The following is a 21,593-nucleotide window of genomic DNA, read 5'->3' as shown; positions in this document are numbered from 1 at the left end:
GACGTGCGTGAACAGGGCGTCAGCAGTTTGTAGGGCAGTAGGGAGACCTGGCATAGGAATGAGACGGCAGGCCTTCGAAAACCGATCCACAACGACCAAGATCGTCGTGTTCCCCTGGGAGGGGGGAAGGTCAGTGACAAAATCCACCGATAGGTGAGACCACGGCCGTTGTAGAACGGGTAGGGGTTGTAACTTCCCTCTGGGCAGGTGTCTAGGCACCTTACACTGGGCGCACACCGAGCAGGAGGAAACATAAACCCTCACGTCCTTAGCTAAAGTGGGCCACCAGTACTTCCCACTAAGGCAGTGCACTGTCCGACCAATACCAGGATGACCAGAGGAGGGTGACATGTGAGCCCAATATATCAATCGATCGCGAACCTCGAGCGGCACGTACTTCCGACCCTCTGGACACTGTGGGGGAGTAGGATCTGTATGTAACGCCCGCTCAATGTCCGCATCAACCTCCCACACCACCGGTGCCACCAGACAAGACTCCGGAAGTATGGGAGTGGGCTCAATGGTCCTCTCCTCTGTGTCATATAGTCGGGACAGGCCGTCTGCCTTAGCGTTCTGTGACCCTGGTCTATAGGTGAGCTTAAATACAAATCGGGAAAAAAACATAGCCCACCTTGCCTGGCGAGGTTTCAGCCTCCTCGCTGCCCGGATGTACTCCAGGTGACGATGGTCAGTCAGAATGAGAAAAGGGTGTTTAGCCCCCTCAAGCCAATGCCTCCACACCTTCAGGGCTTGAACCACAGCTAACAGCTCCCTGTCCCCCACGTCATAATTGCGCTCCGCCGGACTGAGCTTCTTAGAATAGAAAGCACAGGGGTGGAGTTTTGGTGGCATACCCGAGCGCTGAGACAGCACAGCGCCGATCCCAGCCTCGGACGCATCCACCTCAACTTGGAACGCCAAAGAGGGATCCGGATGTGCCAGCACCGGAGCCGAGGTAAACAGGTCCTTCAGATGTATAAACGCCCTGTCCGCCTCAGCCGACCACTGCAGACGCACCGGATCCCCCTTTAGCAGGGAGGTAATGGGAGCTGCTACCTGTCCAAAGCCCCGGATAAACCTCCGGTAGTAATTGGCAAAACCCAAGAACCGCTGCACTTCCTTCACCGTGGTGGGAGTCTGCCAATTGTGCACGGCAGAAACGCAGTCAATCTCCATCTCCACCCCTGACGAGGACAACCGATGTCCCATGAAGGAGATGGACTCCTGGAAGAACAGACATTTCTCCGCCTTCGCATACAGGTCATGCTCTAACAGTCTACCAAGCACTCGACGCACCAGGGACACTTGCTCGGCTCGTGTAGCGGAGTATATTAGAATGTCATCAATATACACCACTACACCCTGTCCATGCAAGTCCTGAAAAATCTTGTCCACAAATGATTGGAAGACTGAAGGAGCATTCATTAAACCGTATGGCATGACGAGGTACTCATAGTGACCCGAGGTGGTACTGAATGCTGTCTTCCACTCATCTCCCTCCCTAATGCGCACCAGGTTGTACGCGCTCCTGAGATCCAATTTTGTGAAGAATCGCGCCCCGTGTAATGACTCCGTCATACTAGCAATCTGAGGGAGAGGATAGCTGTATTTGATTGTGATCTGATTGAGACCACGGTAATCAATACATGGGCGTAACCCCCATCCTTCTTCTTCACAAAAAATAAACTTGAGGACGCAGGGGAAGTGGGCGGCCGTATGTATCCCTGTCTCAGAGATTCGGCGACGTATGTCTCCATAGCCGCCGTCTCCTCCTGAGACAGAGGATACACATGACTACGCGGAAGCGCAGCGCCTACTTTGAGGTCTATCACACAATCCCCCTGTCGATGAGGTGGTAATTGAGTCGCCTTCTTCTTACAGAAGGCGAGTGCCAAATCGGCATATTCTGGTGGAATGTGCATGGTGGGAACTTTGTTCGGGCTTTCAACCGTCGTTGCCCCTACGGAAACACCTACACACCGCCCGAAACACTGATCAGACCATCCCTTGAGAGCCCTCTGTTGCCATGAAATGTTGGGGTCATGAGATGTTAACCAGGGAAGCCCCAACACCATGGGAAACGCAGGAGAATCAATCAAATACAAACGTAGTATCTCCTCATGGCCCTCCTGCGTTTTCATCCTGAGAGGCGCTGTGACTTCCCTAATCAATCCTGACCCCAAAGGGCGGCTATCTAGGGCATGGATGGGGAAGGGCACATCAACTGGTACAATAGGAATCCCTAACTTACTATATAGGTGAATTGGCGATCGATAAAATTCCTTATGCTGGGAGTGAGGAGAAACCTCGGGAAACACAACTTTAATACACATATGCGCAACAGAGAGCTCTGGGTGAGTTGGGTGCCTACTCAACTGGAATGACTCATCAGTGCGCTGCATACTGCCTCGATTCCTAGGAGACCCTCCCCAGCACCGACCAGCAGTGTGTCCTCTGCGGCCACAGTTGGTGCAGGGGACGGCCTCCCTCCTGGTCTCTCTCCTGGTCTCCCTAGCACCAGCACCTCCGAGCTCCATAGGGGTCGGCTCGGAAGTGCTGGGGGATGGAATGGACGGCCCTGAATCCGAACGTCCGCGGGTAGCCAACAGGGTATCCAGGCGAATGGACATGTCCACCAGTTGGTCGAAGCTGAGGTTGGTGTCCCTGCAGGCCAATTCCTGACGCATGTCCTCCCTCAGGCTACATCTGTAGTGGTCGATGAGGGCCCTCTCATTCCATCCCGCGTTGGCAGCCAGCGTCCGGAAGTCCAGCGCGAACTCCTGTGCGCTCCTCCTCCCCTGTCTAAGGTGGAATAGACGCTCACCCGCCGTTTTACCCTCTGGTGAATGATCGAATACTGGCCTGAAGCGGCGGGTGAACTCCGTATAGTTGACAGTAGCGGCCTCTATTCCCCCCACTCGGCATTGGCCCACTCCAGCGCCTTGTCGGACAGACAGGAGATGAGGGCGGACACGCTCTCGTATCCCGAGGGCACCGGGTGGATGGTTGCTAGGTAGAGTTCAACCTGGAGCAGGAAACCCTGACACCCGGCCGCTGTGCCATCATAAGCCCTCGGGAGCGAGAGCCGAATCCCACTGGACCCCGGAGGTGAAGCGATGGGCATCGCCGATGGTGGTGGTATCGTTGGAGGAGGCGTAGGCAGACACCCTCTTTCCCATCGCTCAATAGTGCTCACCACCCGTTCCATGGCAGTGCCGAGAGCCTGGATCATGGCCGCTTGGTGTTCGACGCGTTCCTCCATTGATCCAGCTGGCACCGCCGCTCCTGCTGACTCCATGAGTGGTGTGTGATTCTGTCAGGGCGACGTGTATGCTGTGAGCGAAGTCAAGCGCAGGACACCGAGCTACTGGCAGACGAACTTTACTTGCACAGTAATCAAAATACAAACAAAACCTCCAAACAGGGAGGAACAAAATATGCATACACCCGAACACTGCCGACCTCATGGACAACAATCACACACAATAACCAATGAGAGACAGGGGGTTATAAAGGGAATACAATGTAACATAATGGGAAACAGGTGAAAACAATCAAGACAAACTAGACAAACACCGAAACATCGATCTGTGGCAGCTAGTACTTCGGGGACAACGAACACCGAAGCCTGCCCGAGCAAGGAGGAGGAGCAGCCTCGGCTGATTCCGTGACACATGTTAAGGTTTTCAATGTGTTATTGGTAGAGTTTATGGATTTGCATGTGGCTGTTCATTGTATGATGCCTAAATGGGAAAGAGGATCTGATAATTGGTATTCTTGATCAATTCTTGATTCAAAAAGACAGCACTGTTTTGGGGTTAATTCCACATCTGCTTGCATTGCTTGGTAGTGTATTAGCATGGTATGAGACAACATAAATAATACAATTTAAGTAAAATAAAAACAGTATTATCCTAAATTGAGACGTGAATAAAAATTGTGTTATCACATCAACAACAACAAAATCTTTCAGAATGTACCTGTTTTCAGTATAGAATGACATGTATACAGATTATGTTACTACGTTTTAAGTTTTGTCTTAATGATTGTTCTTTAGTAAATAGGAAACTCAACAGTGTGTTAGTCCGAGAAACATTAACTAGATAGTTGTTTTATGTTTGTGAAACCTTGAAATGTACACAATAAGAAGTGATTTTGTAACAACATTTTTGAATGAGTAATTGTATCAAATATATATCATTGTATGTTTGAATTAGCGCTCATATAAACTGTTTTCATCACTGCCCTGTAAACCCATTCTTGTAAGTTGGAGCTACTGTACATGATTGTCTGGGGCTGCTGTACAGAGAAGTCAGAAGTTTTTTAAATTAATTTTTTATATCACTCACGGTCAGCTCCTCCAAGCTCATGTAGTCTTTTTGGGGGTTTATCCATAAGGCCCGGGTTTGAGCACTTGACAAGACATTGACATTTCTGGGGATGTCTCACCTGTAACATAATAATAATAATAATTATTATTATTAATATTATAATTATAATAATAATGAATATGATTTAAAATAAAATAAAAAAAAATTAATAATACACATCTGTCAATCAACCAAATGTATTTCTTAAAACCCTTTTTTGCATCAGCAGTTGTCACAAAGTGTTTTACAGATACCCAGTCTACACAATAAAAACAATCGCTACTGCACAATGGATAAACAGCCTTCATTTTTTAAAAGCATACATGTCAATGAAACAATTAATATATATATCAGTCTTAAATAATATATATCTATATACAAACATCACATTGAATATTCAACACACCTTCAAAAAAGCTCCATGAGGAAGAAATTATTCCCAGATTATCTTTGAGATGTTCTGTCTTCAGCATGTTCTGGGCTGATGGCTGTTGGAGAGGGGAGGTGAAGTTGAGTGAGCTGGGGCCTTTTATGACCCTTCCTTTGGGAGCCTGTCAGCTTGTGACATGATGAGAGAGTGAGAGAGAGCCTACCTGTAAGATATTTTGTGATATTTTGTGCTACAAACATACTTCTATTTGAAGAGGTTTTTGACCATTCAGGGACCTAATCTCAAACACTCATGAAAACATGAACAAATTATTGTCTACACTAAAGAATGTGATTTGGTCATAAAAATGCTTTTTGACAAGTTATATGCATGAAAATAAAGATGCTTAGAAATGTGACATGTTGGAGAGATTTTTGGGCACTATAGTGGCCGCCTAGGCCTTGTTATGGATAAATGTCTACAAAGATAGATTGGTATAAGATATCTGCTCCATTTTTGGGTCCCATGTTGACAAGATGTTGGGGAATCGCTTGAGGGGAATATTGACTAACTGAGCATCTCAGTGTACCGCTCAATAAACACAATAGACCTTTTGTTACATTTCAGTCTTCTGTGATGTATTTAAAGTGTCAATAATGAATACATTTAAACTGTTTCTGACATGTTACTGGTGTCTTCTTTTCTAAGCCCCTAACCATGTGTGTGAGGTGTATACTTTTGTTTCACAGTAGATTTGTTTAAGACTACCAAGAAACACTCTGTGTGCCCCTGATTTAGCACACTGCATTAAAAGGTTATTAAGGGGGTAAAATGAACTGTTTAAGTCATAAGTAGAGGGTACATCTTGAAAAATACAATGACCCTTTATTTTATTTTATTTATTTTTTATTGACTGAGACATTCCCCCGGACATTTCCCCTGGACATCGCCCCGGACATCTCAGGATGCCCCAAACAACTGTTTTCAAACAGTTGTTTGGGGGTACCCTTATCTACATATAGTGACCTATTGTGTACATCCCAGGATGGACAACCTATTGCCCATTTATATATGGATTTGCTGAGAAAGGGTAAAAGTGAAACAGGTTTAAAAAACAGTTGGTTCAAACACACATACAGACACATTCACAGAGACAGAGGTCCAGACACAACTGTTTTTCAGACAGTTGTTTGGGGGACTGAGGGGTAAAGGGTCCCACCAACGAACCAATCATGTTGACTATTAAAATATATGGATCTGATGAGAAGTCTTTTTGAAAGTTTAAAGGTTAGACAGGTAAAAAAATTAAACTTGGTTCAAACATACACACACACACGCACACACACAAACACATCCCACCCAGACCCAATTGGCTCTTGTGTAGAGAGAGAGAGAGATCGGGGAGACAGAGGTCCAGTGGAAGAGATATTTAATTAAAAGGTAAATACACATTTTAAGTCTCTTTATTTTATTCTAAATCTTTAGTACATACATTTAAACATACATATTACTATTATTAAAGTTTTACTATACAATATGAAACTATAACCATGATATTTTTTTAGTTTTTTTTTTACTAAACATTCATATAGATAATCCATATTAATATTATTACACAATATATGTTTATATGTATAATCATTATTTTTGTTGGAAAGACGTTTTTTTTTTTACATGTATTTTGTTCATAGAATAAATGTTTTCAGCTGGGCTGAAAGAGTACCTAATTGTCATACTTGACTACATGACTCAAATACATGACTCAAGTAAAATTGAAAGTCACCCAGTAAAATACTACTTAATTAAAAGTCTAAAAGTATTTGGTTTTAAATATGTGTAAGTATCAAAAGGAAATGTAATTGCTAAAATATACTTAAGTATCAAAAGTAAAAGTATAAATCATTTCAAATTCCTTATAAGCAAACCAGACGGCACAATTGTTTGTGTTTTTAAAATGTATGGATAGCTAGGGCCACACTAACACTCAGACATTATTTACAAATGAATCATTTGGGTTTTGTGAGTCCCCAGATCAAAGGCTGTAGATGTGACCAGGGATGTTCTCTTGATAAGTGTGTGAATTGGACCATTTTCCTGTCCTGCTAAGTATTACAAATGTAACGAGTACTTTTCAGTGTCAGGGAAAATACAGTTGAAGTCGGAAGTATACATACACTTAGGTTGGAGTAATTAAAACTCGTTTTTTCAACCACTCCACAAATTTCTTGTTAACAAACTATAGTTTTGGCAAGTCGGTTAGGACATCTACTTTGTGCAGGACTAATTTTTTTTGTAGACCTTCACAAGTCTGGTTCATCCTTGGGAGCAATTTCCAAATGCCTGAAGGTACCATGTTCATCTGTACAAACAATAGTACGCAAGTATAAACACCATGGGACCACGCAGCCATCATACCGCTCAGGAAGGAGACGCGTTCTGTCTCCTAGAGATGAACGTACTTTGGTGCAAAAAGTATAATTGAGGCCTTTCCCAGTCATGAAGAACGAAGCTAGGCCCCTCTTGGTTCTCATTGGCGAAGACTAAACTCAAGTTAGGGGTTATATGTCAGACTCTTTTATACCACTTTGCCCAACATGTTATACCCCAGAAGTTGTAAATAAACCATTTTTAAGGTGATATAACTTGTATCATTATTATAGAGCTGTGAAACCCATAGCCGAATGGCTTCAGACTGAGCATTTCTCACTGGAAATTGCTGCTGACATTTAACATAGTTTAGGGTTAGGGTATTTAATTCATTTCAGACTCTCCTATGCCACTATTCTCAACATCTTATACCCCATAGAATGTAAATGGCTTCAGAATGAGCATTTCTCACCATTTATTTCCAGCAATCAATTTCCATTTTATAACAGCTAGTGTCGTTTTATTTACAGTAGTGTGTTGACTAATTATTGCTTTCTTCAGTGGAAATACAGAATATGTATAAAAATGCCAAATATATAAAAAGCTAAATCAAGCAGAGATGTACGACTATTTAGCCATGTTAATCATTACGGAAACATGCAAACTACAAACATTTAACCCGTTAAAGATAATGAATACATGACTACTAGATACAAATATTTTATAAAAAATAATTCATACAAAAGTCAAGAGTTGGCTATAACATGAGTACAAACAAAGTGAGTGTGTGTATATGTGTGTACGTTTTTGTGTGCGTGTGCATGTGTATTATGGTGTGTATTATAATTTCCAATCATAAAAACGTATCCCCATTCCCCAATCAAATACCTTCATCGATACCAAAAAGCAAAAAACATTTTGTATTTTTTCTCTAATCTGGTAAACCTCATAAAATGTAACATAGCCTTGTATAAAATGCATTATGAAACAAATGGTGTAATGTACATGAAAAAGTGGAGCCTTGTATTAAATGCATTATGAAGAAAATTGTGTAGGCCTTTCTGACTACAAGTGCACCAGTATCCCAAAGTATTAAGTGAAAACAAGCATAGAAAACAGTATTGGCAGTAATAAAATAAAAAATAACGTAGGGCTACTATTATAATATATTTACTATTATACTATTATTATTTCTGTGACAACCTGGTTCATTAACAATATTGGGTTGTTAACACGTTTGTTTTTTTATATAAATAAATGTGGGACACAAAACAAAAGGCAGTGTAGAACATCATGCATTGCTTTAATAACTTTCAAAAGATTGTTCTGAAGTTTGCCCCCAAAATATGTATTTTCCTAGGAATGAAGTTGCACAAAAATGTGTGTGTTTTCCTACGAGTCTTTTCACATTGCATACAATGGCACCAGAGGGGATGGCTGCCGTTTTATGGACTCTTAACCAACCGTGGTATTTTGTGTGTTTTTTTGCAATGTTTGTAACTTATTTTGTACATAATGTTGCTGCTACCGTCTCTTATGACCGAAAAGAGCTTCTGGACATCGGAACAGCGATTACTCACCTTGAACTGGACGAATAATTTTTCTTTAATGAGTCGGACGAGAGGGATTTGCCCCAGACACCTGACAGGGCCCTCATCCCCGTCATTCGCAGTAGAAAGAAAAGGAGATATCTCGGAAGGAGATCGGGGAGCATGGTTAGGAGCCTGTGATGAGTGGCTAATCTGCTTTTGCCATCGATACTATTGGCCAATTTACAATCCCTTGATAATAAAGTGGAGGAACTACAAGCACGTACATCCTACCAACGGGACATTAAAAACTGTAATATGTTTTACCGAGTCGTGGCTGAACGAAGAATTTAATAAAATACAGCTGGCGGTTATACACTGTATCGGCAGGATAGAACAGCAGCCTCTGGTAAGACAAGGGGTGGCGGTCTATGTATATTTGAAAACTCTACACCACCTTTACTCCACACACAGAGACCCGGACAAAGCTCTCCCTCGCCCTCCATTTGGCAAATCTGACCATCATTCTATCCTCCTGATTCCTGCTTACAAGCAAAAACTAAAGCAGGAAGCACCAGTGACTCGGTCAATAAAAAAGTGGTCAAATGAAGCAGATGCTAAGCTACAGGACTGTTTTACTAGCACAGACTGGAATATGTTCAGGGATTATTTCGATGGCATTGAGGAGTACACCACATCAGTTTTTGGCTTCATCAATAAGTGCATCGATGACGTCGTCCCCACAGTGACTGTACGTACATACCCCAACCAGAAGCCATGGATTACAGGCAACATCCGCACTGAGCTAAAGCGTAGAGCTGCCGCTTTCAAGGAGCGGGATTCTAACCCGGAAGTTTATAAGAAATCCAGCTATGTCCTCCGACGAACCATCAAACAGGCAAAGCATCAATACAGGACTAAGATCGAATCGTACTACACCGGCTCGGACGCTAGTCGGATGTGGCAGGGCTTGCAAACTAATACAGACTACAAAGGGAATCACAGCCGCGAGCTGCCCAGTGACACGAGCCTACCAGACCAGCTAAATTACTTCTATGCTCGCTTCGAGGCAAGTAACACTGAAACATGCATGAGAGCATCAGCTGTTCCGGACAACTGTGTGATCACGCTCTCCGTAGCCGATGTGAGTAAGACCTTTAAACAGGTCAACATTCACAATGTCTAGATGTCTATAAATTACGTATTTTCAACTTTCATTCAAAACCGAAAATGAACCTGACTTCAACATCTGGAAAATACATATTTTCACCTTTAATTCAGAACCTAAATTGAAACTAACTTCAATGTCTGGAAAAATTCGTATTGTAGACGTGTTTTAACGTTATTTTGCTTACTGGGACTATTCTCGGAAGGGGCGGCAATTTGGTTGAATCGCCTAGGGCGGCAGAGTGGCCAGGAAGGATCCGTCACATGAGCACTTTCACTTTCCAAATGTTATTTGAAGTGGCCTTCCGTGCTGACGGGAGATCTATTTTATATTCGAAAATAACAATAACAACATGTTGTAGGCCTACAGCTGAAAACGTTTTGATTACGTCCATCGTCCAAACTGGAATGTAGGCTATTTTCGTCTCGATTGCTTTTGCGCGTCAATCGTCTGAGTGAATCAATCCGCCCTGGGCCTGTATTGAAACGTAAATAGCCTACAATCATACTTTAATTTATGAATCTATATGTGCAACCCAATATGAACCGGTTCGTTAATTATTAAACTGTTAATAATATTCAATGACCTGGTAAATATAGCATTTTTTTCAACAAAGAAAACTGATTTGAAGAGGTGAACTGCAGTTGCGATCGGCGCCAATGGACCGGTTGGATTTTCTGACAGATAAGCAGTTACTGCAGTTTTTCCACTGTAGTAGGACAGAGATGTCGTGCATGGAGAAACCACACACCTTTCTTAACCAGCTCCGAGACCACCACCTCATTCCGGAGAAAATGCACAAGGTGAGAGCAAATACTCAAAGGTTAAATGTAATCCTATCGGTCACAATACCGAAAAAAAAACTTGGGTAGTCCTACTTTACATGCTTTAAATAAGGTAAAGTTGTAATTAACAAATAAGTAATATATTATGCATTATTAAGGTGAAGTATGATTCAGAGAAGTTTCATTAAATTTCTCAAAATGGTCACAAGACAAGGATAAATCTCGAAGGTGTAGACCTACTTTTACACCAGAAGTCTGTATTCAACAGCTTAAAAAACACTTTTTTTGTTGAAATGTTTTAATATTTACATTTTTAATATTTTGTTTAATGTTTAAAGGGTCTAGTTTACATAGGCTGTGTGCCTTAATTTTCAACACATTTACTTTAAAGGGGTCATCATGAATTTGACTGTAATTTATAGTCAGCTCTGTGGCAAGTAAAATTCAGTATTTAATATTAAAGTACACCTACTGTAATATAAATACAGTATCATAGCAAGTACTGTGTAATGACACAGTACAATACTGTAAACATTACTGTATTAGGCCTATACTGTAAAAAAAAGTAAATGCTACCATCATCGAAATGAATGAATGATTGGCTGAATGAATTGAGGTGAGGTCCTAAACCTAGCATAAAAGTGCATCCTTGTAGCTGTGTGGGCTAATATAGTAAAACTGTTTGCCCTCAGGTAAATTGAGCCAAAGGAAATTGGGTAAGTTGAGCCAATGGCAAATTGAGCAAATTGAAGTGTTTCCTTCCCAGGCGTAATGCAAGGCATTATTGCTGGGATATAAGGAAACAACAGGGCCTGTCCTATGTAAAAAGTGTTTTTAAGAAGTGTTTGTTAGGTGTTAAGCCTGTGTTAAAAGATGCTTAAAATTATTAAAACACAAAAAATTATTGGGATTGTGTTGAATTGTGTTTGGGAAATAAAGATAAACATGGTTTTAAAAAGGTAGTGGCAATATTTCATTCAGTACAGACATTTTTAGGCGGCTTAACTTACCCTGTCCCGCAGCTCATCTTACCTCATAAATTGTGCCAAGAGACCGCTTTTTTGGGACTAATTATGTTAATAATTATCAAAATTGTCATGTTTACATGAATTCTGATTATTTCCGGGGATACACAACATCATGTGAAATATATGTAGATATCTTTGTTAGAAAGAACACTATATTTCCCTTGACGGAGTGATGCTGAATGTAAAAAATGGGTCAACTTACCCCACTCTCCTCTAAAGTGTTTACATTTCACAGCATATTCATTCATATTTTGTGTTTTATAGTGATGTTACGTTTGATATCGGAGCTCCGAGGCATGCGTCAAAATCGCTAAGCAGCTAACTTCGAAGCAGTGTGCTGATGCGTGTATCACTTTATCAGAAGTATGTAATCAATGACGTCCAAAGCTTCATTTGATCACGTGCATTTTCAAACCGTGTGTTACAAAATGTGAAATCCTACTAATTTCTCTTTGGTTCCGGTGCTTTCTTCGATTCCAAGCTGCTTTCAAATACTGACCTGTATTGGACACGTACTTACAAATATAGTTCGAATTTTGTACAAAAAGTTTCATCTGAACGGTAGCTTAGCTGGTAGAGTAGAGAACATTCCGGGACGTGAGGGTATGAGGTAGAATCCTGTTGAAGGCACACTATTTAGACAATTGTTTTATGTGAAAGAACACTTTCTGCACTGTTCAAATAATTTGTTATATTTAGTATAGTATAAGCTTCTGTCTTAAGCATCCTAAATAATGCCATAGATTCAGATTTTGAAAAATAGTAAACTTGAAGGCAAAAAAGGGAAGCTTGATGTAAGATGCAAAGCTGGTATTCCAACTGATTATAGGCTACTGAAGCCAACAACTTACTGCTGCGCCACAGAGTTTTGATGAAAACAGTGGAGAAAAACGACATCTATCGGATAATCATTCGCTGCTATTTATTGCTAACCAGCAGATGTCACTAATGTGCATTGTGAACAGATAATGAAGCTCAGTTTTTTGGCACATTTTGGTGAAAGCGCTGAAGCCTTCATTAAGCATCGGTTTCCCATCACTAGAGTTTTATATCACTTGCACTTCTAGAGACCTTAAGAAAGGCTTCCAAATTAGCAGCAACTACAGGGAAAAACACACCAAAAGGAAATGGCAAATGCCTTTTGCTCAACCATTTAAGGTTTAAGATTAGCTGCCACTCCAATCTGTCCCCTATACATTTTTAATTGATGGGGCACTATAACCACATACAAGTTAAATTGGTAAAGCATTCTCAATCACGGGTGCAACAAATATAGCCTCTTACAAGGCACGCCTCAAAATATGTTAACGTTACAGAAACAACAATACCATGGACCCACTATTGGTCAAAAGATTTTCTGTGGGGTGGAATTACATCACCATTAAATATACAGCAATTCTACTAAAATGCACCATTTATAGTATGCTGCAGTAAAATGTAAAAAGTTTTTTTTTTTACTGTTGATAATACCTCAAATTACCGTATAAATTACAGTTTTGTTTTATGTGAAAGAACACTTTCTGCACTGTTCAAATAATTTGTTATATTTAGTATAGTATAAGCTTCTGTCTTAAGCATCCTAAATAATGCCATAGATTCAGATTTTGAAAAACAGTAAACTTGAAGGCAAAAAAGGGAAGCTTGATGTAAGATGCAAAGCTGGTATTCCAACTGATTATAGGCTACTGAAGCCAACAACTTACTGCTGCGCCACAGAGTTTTGATGAAAACAGTGGAGAAAAACAACATCTATCTGATAATCATTCGCTGCTATTTATTGCTAACCAGCAGATGTAACTAATGTGCATTGTGAACAGATAATGAAGCTCAGTTTTTTGGCACATTTTGGTGAAAGTGCTGAAGCCTTCATTAAGCATCGGTTTCCCATCACTAGAGTTTTATATCACTTGCACTTCTAGAGACCTTAAGAAAGGCTTCCAAATTAGCAGCAACTACAGGGAAAAACACACCAAAAGGACATGGCAAATGCCTTTTGCTCAACCATTTAAGGTTTAAGATTAGCTGCCACTCCAATCTGTCCCCTATACATTTTTAATTGATGGGGCACTATAACCACATACAAGTTAAATTGGTAAAGCATTCTCAATCACGGGTGCAACAAATATAGCCTCTTACAAGGCATGCCTCAAAATATGTTAACGTTACAGAAACAACAATACCATGGACCCACTATTGGTCAAAATATTTTCTGTGGGGTGGAATTACAGCACCATTAAATATACAGCAATTCTACTAAAATGCACCATTTATAGTATGCTGCAGTAAAATGTAAAAGTTTTTTTTTTACTGTTGATAATACCTCAAATTACCGTATAAATTACAGTTTTCCATTACAGTGTTGAATCCATGATGCTCGTTGTGTTGGGTTATGGATATACTTGATCATCAAGATTATCTTACAGATGATTTTACCATTATCCATTAGCCTTTACATATGTTTAAATCAGTGATTTTGACTGTAAAATGTTGGCCATGTATAGACCCATATACTGAATTAATGTAATAACTGATCAAAAATGTAATGTCAATAGGTTTGTTTAGGTTTGTAGACCTTTTGTGAGTTTTGCTGAATAGTCACAAGGGCACCTGGATTATCAGAGTAGTGGGACATAGCCACAGGTGTAAACCTGGTTCGTATGGGTATTTGTGCTGAGATATGCAGGTGTAGATCCGGTTTATATTAGTATTGGGACTCGTAAAAAGTGTAGACCCAGTTTGTAGGAGTACTGGCGCTGAGGTGCAGGGCTGTAGCCAGGGTCTGAGTTTTAGACATTTTAAGAAAGTTGAAGCTCATTTACTGCATTTCTATACAATTTAAAAACTCTAAAATGCTATTTGGAGAACAGCAAAAACAAGCAAAAAAAAACAACAACCATTATCACATTGGTTGCTGTAGCTTCAGTCACCTCAGTCGATCTACAAACACATAGCCTATTGGCTATACAATTAGCCGCTACACATTAACTCACATTAACTCAGCACCAGGATTAAAACTATAATTGAATATGTACAGAGGGATCTGTTAGCAGAAAAATTATTTTATTCTCAAAAGGTAAATACGTTTGCTTAACATAACTTTGTTGTTGTTGCAGTTTTACAGCTAATTTCCTGCAATTCTACACATTTTGCCATGTGGTGGGGAGAAGTTTTTGCAGTTTTAAAAGCAAATTAAGTGACATTGGCTAATTGAGTGACTGTCAGCGAGTGACATAACGAGGAAAACTGCTGATGCACAACCAAGTTTCGAAATTGCAACTTGTGTATTCACAGAGAAAATCACAGAGGTCCGGACCTCGGTGTCCTTATATGTAGCTACGGCCTTGCTGTGCAGGGGTAGACCTGGTTTACAGTTTGAGTAATCAGGCTTTGGCACATTTAGACCTGGCTTAGTTGACTAATTGGGATCAAGCACAGGTGCAGACTTTGTAGGTATGTAAATTGGAGCTGAAGTACAGGTGTAGACCTGGTTTGTATTAATATTGGGGCTGAAATGCAGAAGTATACCTATTTTTATGGCAATTGGGTCTGACATGTAACATTATTGACAAAAATCTGTATTGGGTTAGATGTGCAGGTGTACACCTGGTCTGTAAGAATATCGGGGCTGAAGTACAAGTGTTGACCTGGTTTGTATGAGTGTTTAGGCTTGGGCACTGGGGTAGACCTGTTTTATATGCATATGCCCATGGACTTACCTGGTTTATATGTTTAATGGGGTGTAGGGATACACAAGGCTCATACAGGTAATTGGTCTATTGCCCATTCAAATCCTTTCTGGCAACAAGTTTGTGGTAGGAAAAAAAGTGAATGGGGCTAGAGCACATGTGTTATACCACTGTACTATGGGTTTATCTATGAAATGATAAGCGTATACAGGTCAAAGGTCATAGGACTAACATATGCAAATAACAGGTTTGGGGTGTGCAGCGAATAGCTTGATATACAGGTAACTGAAAAAATAAAGGAAACACTTAAAACGAGAGTTCTGGTGGCTCTGTTATGGTGTGGGGTGCATTTTCCTGGCACGGTTTAGATTTACTCAATACCTTAGAGGGCAAGGTAAACACCAAGAAATACACAGCCATTCTGAGTGATCACCTTCAATCTATGATGAATAATTTATATCCTGATGGGAGTGGTCTCTTCCAGGATGACAATGACACAATCCACAGGGCACGAGTGATCACTGAATGGTTTGATGAGCACGAAAATGATGTTTACCATATGCCATGGCCGTCTCAGTCACCAGATCTCAACCAAGTTTAACACTTTAACACAGATTCTGGAACGGTGCCTGAGACTGCGTTTTCCACCAGCATCAACAAAACACCAAATGATGGAATTTCTCGTGGAAGAATGGTGTCGCATCCCTCCAATAGATAGCCATACACTTGTAAAATCTATGCCAAGGCACACTGAAGCTGTTCTGACGACTTGTGGCGGCCCAACGCCCTATTAAGACACATTATATTGTTGTTTCCTTTATTTTGGCAGTTACCTTCAGGTTACTGTTGGTGACTTGGGGAATACAGGCCTAGGTAAAGTGGGTAACAGGGCTGAGATAGGCAAGTAACAGGGATGTGTATTGGCAAAGGAACTGGGGTCTATGATTAGCAAATAGGGCATTTAGGGCTAAGATATGGGTGCATCGGTACTTGATTGTATCAATATTAGGGTATTAGTATGTGGGTGTTAGGGTTAGGGCATGGGTTAACAGGGCTGGAGTACAATGCCAAGCGTCCCGTCTGGAGGATTCCTGGCACCGTCCCTACAGTGAAGCATGGTGGTGGCAGCATCATGCTGTGAGGATGTTTTTCAGCGGCAGGGACTGTGAGACTAGTCAGGATCAAGGAAAAGATGAACGGAGCAAAGTACAGAGAGATCCTTGATGAAAACCTGCTCCAGAGCTCAGACTGGGGCGAAGGTTCACCTTTCAACAGGACAACGACCCTAAGCAAACAGCCAAAACAACGCAGGAGTGGCTTCGGGACAAGTTTCTGAATGTCCTTGAGTGGCCCAGCCAGAGCCCGGACTTGATCCCGATCTAACGTCTCTGAAGAGACCTGAAAATAGCTGACAGATCTTGAGAGGATCTGCAGAGAAGAATGGGAGAAACTCCCCAAATACAGGTGTGGCAAGCTTGTAGCGTCATACCCAAGAAGACTCAAGGCTGTCTGAACCGGACCAAATCTGAACCAATCATAGACATCTATGTTTCACAAGTTTGGACAGCACAGTACAGTACAGCACAGCATAGCAGAGTACAGTACATTACAGTACAGCACAGTAAAGAAAAGTTGACTATAGTACAGTACAGTAGAGTACAGTACAATACAGTAGAGCACAGTACAGTAAATAAAAGTAAGTATAGTTCAGTACATTAGAGTACAGCACAGTAGAGTATAGTTCAGTATAATGTACTGTATTGTTTAATACTTTCCTCTAATGTACTCTACTGTACTGTACTCTACTGAATTAACTCTACTGTACTCTACTGATTTAAATTCTACTGTACACCTTACTGTACTGTACTGTAGTACTTTACTCAACCGAATAAAACCCTGATTTAACCCTGTAATAAAACAAATTGTAGTCTACAGAAGTTAATTGGTAAAATTCTTCCTCCTATTTTGCAAGTAAAGGTGCCTGGACAAACCTTTTGGGTTACCACACCAGCGGAACCTTTCCGGTTGAAAAAGGTTCCTCGAGTCTGAAAAGGGTCCTCGAGGTTCTTCGAGGAACCTCTGTGTAAAGGTCAATGATGTAAATAAACCCTGGACAGTGGGTGCTGCATTGAAGCCACCGCGCAGCCATCTTGGTACTCCTCCGTTGTAAAAAATATTTGCATTTATTCATGTCTACATTAATTTTTGACAAGTTTATTGTATGACAGACACCTTAATGCATACTTTTAAATTATATTATGTGAGCTAAACATAAAATAAATAATTAAAATATAAAAACACAAACTATATTGTACTAATGTTACTGTCCCCACTACAACAACAGAAAATACTTAAATACATGTCATTTTGTCCTTGAAACATTGAATTGAAATACTGTATTACTGTATAATAATTAGATTCATTCCTCTGGAGGACTGCTGTAAATCTCTCTCGGACCAGGTGACTTTTATCAACATATTCGGCTCTATTTATGCTCAGATTCGAAAATGCTAATTAGCATCAAAGTAGACATCATGCAAGACTACAAATCGCTGCAAGCTCCTGCACGTCATCTCTAGCTGACACCTTTGCTAACTGGTATTGTGTCAATTTAAAACTTGCACAAAACATTTCACAGAATTGTCCATTTAAAGAAATGTAGCTAATTTATTCATTACTACATTTAGCTAACATTAGATAGTTGATCCAGAGATTCTTACCTTTGCCTCGATTCGGCAGTCTCGTCCAGATCATCATGGCATTTGTACTTCTTTATGATAACGACATTAGCATATAATTAGCATTTCATTTTTGGAGGGTAAATACAGGTGAATATATTGATAAAAGTCACCTTGTCCTAGAGAGATTTATACGGTTATCAAAACGTCACTCCAGGGTAAGCCTACATGAAACACAGCCCTTATTTTAAGTGTTTCAAAAAAAGAAAGATGGGAAAAATGAACGATTGTAACCATTTCCCTGTTTGACCGCTAGAGGTTCCTTGAGGATCTCCAGGGTTCATCGGGTCAACACTAATTCTAAGAGTGTACTGTGTACACTAAGACCAGTCACTGTCCTATTACTAGCTGGGTACAAATAACAGGTTATGGAATGTTATTGTAAGAGTGAAAATTGGAGTTGATGATCATTAATTAGTACTGCCTGACGTGTGTCCATAAATTCCTGTCTGTCACATGAACTGATTGGGATGGTAGTTGCTTCTAGAGAATCAAGTCTATCACTCCAGCCACAATTTGACAACCCCCACAAATTGGACCATGGTTTTATATTTGACCTCTCCTGCAGAATCTGATTCGGATGAAGAGTAAGGAGCTGAGGGAGAAGGGTGTGTACCAGGTGTTGGACTGGGTGGAGGCAGAGAGGCCCGACAGCATCAAGTTGTTCTGGAACTGTGTGTTCAGGGACCACCTCCTGCAGAAATACCCCACGTTACGCCTGCTACAAAACCGCCTGCTGAACGGTCAGTTCTGGAGCATTCACTCTTATTATTGTATTATAATGGCATTCGTTTGTATAAGTTAATATCGGTATATAATTCTAACTCCTAGTGTAATATAAATGTAGTCACAATGGTGGATACTTTGAAGTTGAGGTACAAAGCCCTGTCGAATTTGTATTTATTATAATTCTTTATTAGGTGTACATGAATTAGGTTGCGTGGTTTGCTCAATTTAGCCTCCAATCCCTTGTAGGATCGTTTACATTCTATGAGAAACTGCCAGAGAAGGTGGAGAAGGAAGAGGTGGAGGATAAGAAGAAGAAGGCTTCAGTGGAAGGAGAAGAGGAGGAGGAGGAGGAGGAGGAGGAGAAGAAGAAGACAGGAAGGAGAAAGAGGAAACAGAAAAAGAGAAGTGGGAGTATGGAGGAGGAGCAGCCCAGCACGTCCACCCAGTCCACCCCCAGTCAGAAGAGGAAAGTCCAGAGGCCCAAATACTGTGAGTCCCAGGCTTCATGTTCCCTGGGGGAAAGAGGAGGCCTTGAGTCGGAAAGTCTAAAGTACCTGTAAATAACTGTCAAATAGGAAAGATAGGGTCAGGAAAGATGGCAGACTGAACACAGCAGTGCAGATCACCTCAAGATAAAAACGTAATATTCAATATCTGTAAGTTAGACTAAATATTAGCACTTCACATACTGGTGGGTAATAACCTTCAATCTGGAAAAAAAAGACAAAACAAATCATAAGGCTAGAGAAATGTATTGACAAATATTACGAAAGCAAGCAACACCCAAATATGACGGAGAGTAAACATTTTACATTTTAGTCATTTAGCAGACGCTCTTATCCAGAGCGACTTACAGTTTTAGTGAGTGCATACATTTTTCATACTGGCCCCCCGTGGGAATCGAACCCACAACCCTGGCGTTGCAAGCGCCATGCTCTACCAACTGAGCTACAGTTGGAGAACCAATCCCCATAAGGAAACGCGACTCCTCGATGGACACAGACGACTTAAGCTTTTCACCACCGGGAATGGTAAGGGTGGAAACCGATCTGTTAAAATGGATAAATGACAAACTGGGCATACTTGAATTAGTCAGTAAAGATATAAAGGAGTTGAAGGCGAGCCTTGAGATGAGTGACGAAAAAGCTGCGACAATAGAGAAAGAAACTAAAAAGCTAAAAGGGACAGTCAATAAGATTGAAACGGACAGTAATGAACTTAAAAAGGAGAACATTTTTCTGAGAGAAGCCTTACTTGACATACAGACTAGCTCTATGAGAGAAAATCTGGTACTTACTGGTATCCAAGAGAAAGAAGGAGATGTTCCTGAGGGTGTAGTGAGGTACTTCCTCCTTACAGCACTTCAGATTCCACGTGAAGCTGTCGACAAAATCCAACTCGAACGTGTACACCGTTTCGGACAGAGGGGACAGAGATATGAGCGCCCAATCGTTGCCAAATGTGCGTTTAAAAAATAAAATAATAATGGTTAAAAGCCTGGGTGAAAGACTTGCTGGCACGAAAATAGGCATGAATTATCATTTCCCGAAGGAAATTGTAGAACGGCGCAAAGTTCTGTACCCAGTCTTCAAAGATAATAGATTCAAGGGGAAACGTGTAGCACTCGTAGTCGATAAACTGTATATTGATAACCAAATGTTCAGAGACACAATGGCTATTCTAATAGAGGAGTGGAATAATGGAACAGCCAATACTAGCCATGGTAGGGATTGTAATAATAAAACACATTTATAGTATTTTATAAAGGGATAAGACGGCAATACAAGAAAAGATAACTAGCGAAATAATACATCTTCAGATATAACTCATTAGAACACAAAATTACTCAATCAACATAGTGGAGATAAAAACATAGCAAACAGAAGACATAGAAGGCACAGTATGTGGGTATGTGTGGATGTATTGTGATGGAATGTGTGGTGTGCGTTTTTGTGTTTGGAAAAGTGTGGCGTTAAGTGAGTGAAAGGAAATGGTTGCATATCCCAGAACCAATGTGTGTCTGTGAGCAGGGGTTGTGAGTGAGAGCTTTCAATTTTGTGCAGATGAAGGATATACAGTACCAGTCAAAAGTTTGGACACACCTACTCAATCATTTTTCACATTGTAGAATAATAGTGACGACATCAAAACTATGAAAAAACACACATGGAATCAAATCAAATCAAATCGAATTCAATTTTATTGGCCACATGCGCCGAATACAACAGGTGCAGACATTACAGTGAAATGCAGTGCAAATAGTCTGGGTAGCCATTATTAGCTGTTCAGGAGTCTTATGGCTTGGGGGTAGAAGCTGTTGAGAAGTCTTTTGGACCTAGACTTGGCACTCCGGTACCGCTTGCCGTGCGGTAGCAGAGAGAACAGTCTATGACTAGGGTGGCTGGAGTCTTTGATAATTTTGAGGGCCTTCCTCTGACACCGCCTGGTATAGAGGTCCTGGATGGCAGGAAGCTTGGCCCCAGTGATGTACTGGGCCGTACGCACTACCCTTTGTAGTGCCTTGCAGTCGGAGGCCAAGCAGTTGCCATACCAGGCGGTGATGCAACCAGTCAGGATGCTCTCGATGGTGCAGCTGTAGAACTTTTTGAGGATCTGAGGACCCCATGCCAAATCTTTTCAGTCTCCTGAGGGGGAATAGGCTTTGTTGTGCCCTCTTCACGACTGTCTTGGTGTGTTTGGACCATGATAGTTCGTTGGTGATGTGGACACCAAGGAACTTGAAGCTCTCAACCTGTTCCACTACAGCCCCGTCGATGAGAATGGGGGCGTGCTCAGTCCTCTTTTTTTTCCTGTAGTCCACAA

The 21,593-nt window shown here is 41.1% G+C and overlaps 1 protein-coding gene across 2 annotated transcripts in view; it reads left to right on the top strand.

Moving 5' to 3' along the window:
- The first annotated feature begins 10,034 nt into the window (after window positions 1-10,034).
- LOC311137983 (uncharacterized protein) overlaps window positions 10,035-21,593 on the top strand; it is a 68,173-nt gene continuing 56,614 nt past the window's right edge. For both annotated transcript variants that reach the window (XM_084172628.1, XM_084172627.1), the window contains exons 1-3: window positions 10,035-10,607; window positions 18,610-18,784; window positions 19,017-19,259. In XM_084172628.1, the coding sequence (XP_084028754.1) occupies window positions 10,464-10,607; window positions 18,610-18,784; window positions 19,017-19,259 (562 nt within the window). In that variant the 5' untranslated portion in view covers window positions 10,035-10,463. The remainder of the gene's footprint in view (window positions 10,608-18,609; window positions 18,785-19,016; window positions 19,260-21,593) is intronic.

This window comes from Coregonus lavaretus, assembly GCF_964263955.1.
Source record: "Coregonus lavaretus genome assembly, chromosome: 2".
NCBI classification, from domain to species: Eukaryota; Metazoa; Chordata; class Actinopteri; order Salmoniformes; family Salmonidae; genus Coregonus; species Coregonus lavaretus.
The sequence above is the reverse complement of the archived record's forward strand: the minus strand, read 5'-3'. Positions and strand labels throughout refer to the sequence as shown.